Here is a 6,139-nt window from a genome sequence, read left to right as displayed (position 1 = left end):
AATATTTTGATTATCAATGGCTATATAATTTGGAGCAAACCGTCAACTTTCAGATACAATATGTAATAAGAAATGTAGAGATAAGCTTGGTATGTGATCATTCATCTGGTTTTGGCCGAAGAGTCTTGTTACGTATATACATATAGACATATGTCGTCCTAAACATCTCGGGGTCAGCCAAGAACACTTGTCTGTAACCCGGGAAGTAACCCCGGGCATACAGTCACGTGACTCAATGGACGGATGAAGAGCTGTAAACACTGTACTTAGGATGTTCTGCGTATATTACGAACGACGATAAAGTGAGCAACGTCCTGACTTACGATCATAATTTGATATTTAACATAAAACCTTCGAAAAGAACACACAGGATGATTGCATTAGCGGTATTTGTTCTCGTCTTGTTGTTTCCATGTGTTGAAGGGAACTGTAAAGTTGACGAAATTCTATTAAAGGAGGATTTTGATCCTTACCAATTCGAGGGTAAGTGGTATCTAGTATCGATGACGAGGTTATGGGGGATGGATTTCTCTCCTCGGAATTTTAGTGAATCCACTGGGCGTACCAGCTGGGGAGACAATGCCAACAAGTTTTTCGGTCGTTGGTCTCGTGGAAAAAATGGCTCCAACTGGGGAGACTGGAGAAGAAGGGGTGGAAATGGAACATCTTTAAGCGACGCTACTCGTAGACCTGGAAGTACGGGAGGTCGCAATACAAGAGGACCTTGGGGTACGGAGGGAGCCCAGGGTGGTAGATGGTCAGGCATGCGTCAGGGTGAATCGTCCACAGGCACAACCTCGGGCTATCCCCAGAGATCAAGCAACGGAGAGGAATGGTTGAGGAATGCCAATGGAACCGACACCCCAACAGACATACCGATGAGGCCTCCCGGGGGTAGGGGAAATCCTCCTCCTAGGGACGGCGTTAAGCAGGGAGGTTGGCCCGATAGATCGGGGGGTCCTCCACGCAGGAACACAACGCCACCTGACAGGCGACACAGGGATTGGTCAAATCCAAGATCAGCCATGTCCAGGCGATTTAAGAAAGTATTCAGACCAAAAAACTTCCAGCTTCAGACTGCTGTACGAGAAGACTCGAACATTGACATGTTCATTGGTATGTAATCTTAGTTTACATTGGTTATATAGATTTTTCAATAGATGTATCAGGAAGTCAATCTAATAGATAGCTTGTTAATATAACATGATGTGTCAATATATCATATAAGGTGACACGAGAATTATACCGTTAAACACGTTTAAAAATGAAGTCAAATTAATACCTAATAGCGATTAACATATAAGAATGCCATATTCTTTGTGGTCATTTAGTATTCGAACTGTTATTGTATTCGAACTGTTATTGAAAACTATATACATTGAAAAGCCTTTTATAAAGATTTTATGATGGTTCTCGTTATTCGTTGCGGATGAAGAAGCAACAAAATGACATAAATCCAATTAATTTTTAGATCTTTAAATACAATTTGTTTTAGTATGCAGTAATGAAAATATATTGATGTGTATCTTACTTGTTTCCTTTAATAGTTGGCGAATTCTTCGGACGATGCATATTCACCAAGGGTCAGGGGTCGATTACCAATCCCCGGAACACCGCCAAGTTAGAAGTTAATTTCCCTGTTCAGTGGTTCCTACCCTGTCAGCCATTTTGGATCGTGGATACCGATTATGTAGGGTATTCTGTTGTTTACTTTTGTCTCGAGGTCCTTGATGACGGCACGTGCGATCCAGATTCTGCCACGGTGTGGACTTTCAACCGGAAATTAACGGGACATGGCGAAAAGGAAATGGATAAAGTTAGAAAGGCAATGGAAAGGCTGTGTATCGACGAGGCTGATCTGACTGCGATGAATCAAACGGAATATTGTCCAATTGAAGATGAAAACGTCCAAGATCAGAGGAATTCGAAACCAACAATACACTGCAATAACGCAGATCAACAAATGCTTCGTATCGCTCTAGATTCCCCATATGATTTTCTGTCTTCCGGTAACACTGCAGCATCAATGCGTTCATTTGCGCCGAAAAGATTTCCCTCTCTAGGATTAATGTTCCTCACACTTCTTACGTGCTTCTTGTTGTTGTGGAAACCAAAATCAATCATGCTGCAAAAAAGGAATCAGTGATTGCATTGTTCTAGATGTGTAACTTCTTAACGCATAATGTATTATCAATAACAATATACAAGAATTTGCTTAAAATGCTCCTTCAGCCGCTTAATGCGAGTTTCAAAACTTTCAAATAAGATGTATTGAAGTTTTCTCTTAACATCTTCGTCCATAAAATCTGAAACTTTTTCAAATATCGGGCATCAGCGGGAGGTAGAAAAATATCACTATACGGTCAGCCACGGCATCCATGTTTAATACTGAAATGTCTTGATGCCACATTCTTGCAGATGTTCGCGGTAAACTTCCTAAAGAATCACGGTTTTCTGTTAAAGTCATGTCAGTCGCTGACAAACCGTAGCGACTGTTTAGGTCTTTAGGTATCTGTTGTAAGTCGCTGACAAACCGTACCGACTGTCTAGGTCTCTAGGTATCTGTTGTAAGTCGCTGACAAACCGTAGCGACTGTCTAGGTCTCTAGGTCTCTAGGTATATGTTGTAAGTCGCTGACAAACCGTAGCGACTGTCTAGGTCTCTAGGTATCTAGGTATATGTTGTAAGTCGCTGACAAACCGTAGCGACTGTCTAGGTCTCTAGGTATCTAGGTATCTGTTGTAAGTCGCTGACAAACCGTAGCGACTGTCTAGGTCTCTAGGTCTCTAGGTATCTGTTGTAAGTCGCTGACAAACCGTAGCGACTGTCTAGGTGTCTAGGTCTCTAGGTATCTGTTGTAAGTCGCTGACAAACCGTAGCGACTGTCTAGGTGTCTAGGTCTCTAGGTATCTGTTGTAAGTCGCTGACAAACCGTAGCGACTGTCTAGGTCTCTAGGTATCTGTTGTAAGTCGCTGACAAACCGTAGCGACTGTCTAGGTGTCTAGGTCTCTAGGTATCTGTTGTAAGTCGCTGACAAACCGTAGCGACTGTCTAGGTGTCTAGGTCTCTAGGTATCTGTTGTAAGTCGCTGACAAACCGTAGCGACTGTCTAGGTGTCTAGGTCTCTAGGTATCTGTTGTAAGTCGCTGACAAACCGTAGCGACTGTCTAGGTCTCTAGGTATCTGTTGTAAGTCGCTGACAAACCGTAGCGACTGTCTAGGTGTCTAGGTCTCTAGGTATCTGTTGTAAGTCGCTGACAAACCGTAGCGACTGTCTAGGTCTCTAGGTATCTGTTGTAAGTCGCTGACAAACCGTAGCGACTGTCTAGGTGTCTAGGTCTCTAGGTATCTGTTGTAAGTCGCTGACAAACCGTAGCGACTGTCTAGGTCTCTAGGTATCTGTTGTAAGTCGCTGACAAACCGTAGCGACTGTCTAGGTCTTTAGGTATCTGTTGTAAGTCGCTTACAAACCGTAGCGACTGTCTAGGTGTCTAGGTCTCTAGGTATCTGTTGTAAGTCGCTGACAAACCGTAGCGACTGTCTAGGTCTTTAGGTATCTGTTGTAAGTCGCTTACAAACCGTAGCGACTGTCTAGGTGTCTAGGTCTCTAGGTATCTGTTGTAAGTCGCTGACAAACCGTAGCGACTGTCTAGGTCTCTAGGTATCTGTTGTAAGTCGCTGACAGACCGTACCGACTGTCTAGGTCTCTGTTTTATATTCTGTTTTAAGTCGAAAGTTTTGTTTGAGGACGGTCACTGTTTAACTGTCTCACCGGAATCTACTCTGAAGTTTGGTCAAATGTATATGGTGAGTCGACTTTTGGATAAAAAATTAAGATGCTTAACTCATTACCCATACACTAATGTTTTTTTTAGGGCATATATATTTATAGATATACTGTGGTAAATCGAAACTTAGGAACCTATTAAATACTGTACAAATGAAGTGATGTGACAATTTTAGTTCGTTATTTACCTACTCATAGAAAACACATTGCTGAGCTCTTGTTGTTTTTTTGGTTCACTTTTCTTACTACGTACACGTGTTTTTTTATTTTGTTTCTTTCATGAAATTGTGTTCAAATAAAATTTTATAGTTAATATTAATCAAAACATTTCCAAGAAAATAATTGAAAGTGGAACTATAATGTTAGCCATGCTATCTTGTCTGTCAGATATCCATGTCTTAGTAATCAGATACTAGTCGGGACCATTAGACAAACACTGAAAAATATGCTGCTGTCGGAAACACCCGGGTATAACCTCTGCAAAATGATAAGGAAGAGGGCTGGCTATGACCTTGTCAAAAGTAAGCTGATATACATATGTAGGCCGACTTTCTACGTAAAATAAAAATACACTGGAAAGAATCACAAACATATCATCATCTAATTGATTGTTTTTAAGAATAATATGTTAATTATTTCAAGCAATGTTATCTCAACAATTATAGTATTGGTTTTCGAAACTTTGTGCCCCCCCCCTTATTATGGCAATTTACTTCTTGCTACATACAATTGGTTCATTGGGAAGTACTTTGCACGACAGCAAATAAACTACCAACACGTCCTGAGTCTGCAGTAGAGAGTACACATGTACTATACAACAACATTCATACACTAGCTAGTTTCAATATCCAGATTTAATTATACACAAGGTCGTTAAAGTCTGGTTAGCATACGGGACAAAATTGTTATATAAAGACTTAGTCTATTTTACTTTGTTGTATGTACAGCACACTGGAAAACTGATATTTAAGTGTATTAATTCCAATCAAGAAGTAACAGTTTTTAAGCCGACGTAGCCACGCGCATGGGTAAAACGATGGTTATAATTACTGAACTGTACATGTAGCGTTTTAAATACGCACGCGAGGATCAGTTGTGTGGGTATCATAGCAACCACAAACCGAACTACGTCACATAACAACTAAGTGATGCATGACTTCATTATCGACAGGTGAAACACGACAAATAAAACTATATGGAAGCTATGTGATATTGCTACACTGTTCTATCAAATACCAATTAACTCGAAATTTGGTTAAGCTAAGGTAGAAAATGTTGAAGTCCAGAAATCCCTGCCCTGCCCTGTTTTATTGTTTGTCACTTTTCTTTACGAAATAATGATACCATTGACCCTGGCAGCCTATAATTTGAAGTCAGTTGGTCTATGAATACAGTTTAATCGAAATTTGTTAGTAATGAACTTTTTTTTAAACTGAGTCGGGAACAGAATTGGATCGAAGAGACAGGGTAAGTATAACACCCCACCCATTCCCCTTAAATGTCGAAACATCAGAATGGAATATCATGGAAACAGGATTCAATACAATATCATATTACATTTTATTTAGCCGCTTTCACCTCAGTACATTTAGCGAGTAGACGAATACAAACACATGCGGTGTTTACTAGTTATGTATTAAAATGACAGATATATGCAAACAGCGGAGAACCCACGGGTAACGCTTTGTTTTTTTTCACTCCATAGATTTATAACATGAATAATTTTGACGCATCGACAGTTAATATACGGTAAAAGGTCATTCAGAAGTCAAACCGTCAAAGATATAGCACAGCCCCCTGGGGTACTCATGCTTGCTTTATATATAATCGTAGTCTCGTCATAGAGTCTCGAGCGTGTGACAGCTACATAAGCCGAGAGGTTAAAGCTGACAGTGCAAGTTAAAAAGTTTTCAAACAAATTTAAAAACAAGAACAAGAAAGTGTTCTCATTTTTTTTCTGTTTTTGAAATGTTTTCTCTGACTTCGTGCTATCGTTTCATAGGAAACGCTGATATTTTAGTTTGTACTCGCTTGCATCGAATATTTTTTAGCTGTATAAAACAAGTATTTTCCCTTTGTTTTGTCTTCCTAATCAATATTGTTCAACTGATCTGATGGAAAACGTTGGTTCACAATCGTCGAAGTTTCATATTCACTGTAGCGTCACCTTGCGCACGTATTGAACAAATGATACTTGTTACCATGCAAGTGCATCCAGAAATTAATGTCGACACTTCTTTAGATACGATGACAGCCGGGAAAGATAGTGTCACTGGGGAACATCTGAAGACCAGATTATTATTTTTTAATCTCGATTGAAAGCTTTTTAATTTTCACAGTCAGCTTTTAAA

General features: G+C 40.0%; 1 protein-coding gene across 8 annotated transcripts; it reads left to right on the top strand.

The window, feature by feature from the left end:
* Window positions 1–247: 247 nt before the first annotated feature.
* On the top strand, window positions 248–3,942 carry LOC110446593. Of its 8 annotated transcripts, none has more exons than XM_021491808.1 (4): window positions 248–1,116; window positions 1,548–2,716; window positions 2,783–2,948; window positions 3,007–3,942. In XM_021491808.1, exons 1-2 carry the CDS (start codon window positions 372–374, stop codon window positions 2,144–2,146), a joined length of 1,344 nt encoding a protein of 447 aa, XP_021347483.1. In that variant the 5' UTR covers window positions 248–371; the 3' UTR covers window positions 2,147–2,716; window positions 2,783–2,948; window positions 3,007–3,942. The 8 variants fall into 8 exon arrangements, with proteins under 8 accessions (XP_021347483.1, XP_021347482.1, XP_021347484.1 ...); XM_021491807.1 differs by having other exon boundaries at window positions 2,783–2,956; XM_021491809.1 differs by having other exon boundaries at window positions 2,783–2,998; window positions 3,123–3,942.
* The last annotated feature ends 2,197 nt before the right edge of the window (window positions 3,943–6,139 follow it).

Source organism: Mizuhopecten yessoensis, unplaced genomic scaffold (assembly GCF_002113885.1).
Source record: "Mizuhopecten yessoensis strain PY_sf001 unplaced genomic scaffold, ASM211388v2 scaffold2843, whole genome shotgun sequence".
Classification (NCBI taxonomy): Eukaryota; Metazoa; Mollusca; class Bivalvia; order Pectinida; family Pectinidae; genus Mizuhopecten; species Mizuhopecten yessoensis.
This window is presented reverse-complemented; position numbering and strand designations above follow the sequence as displayed.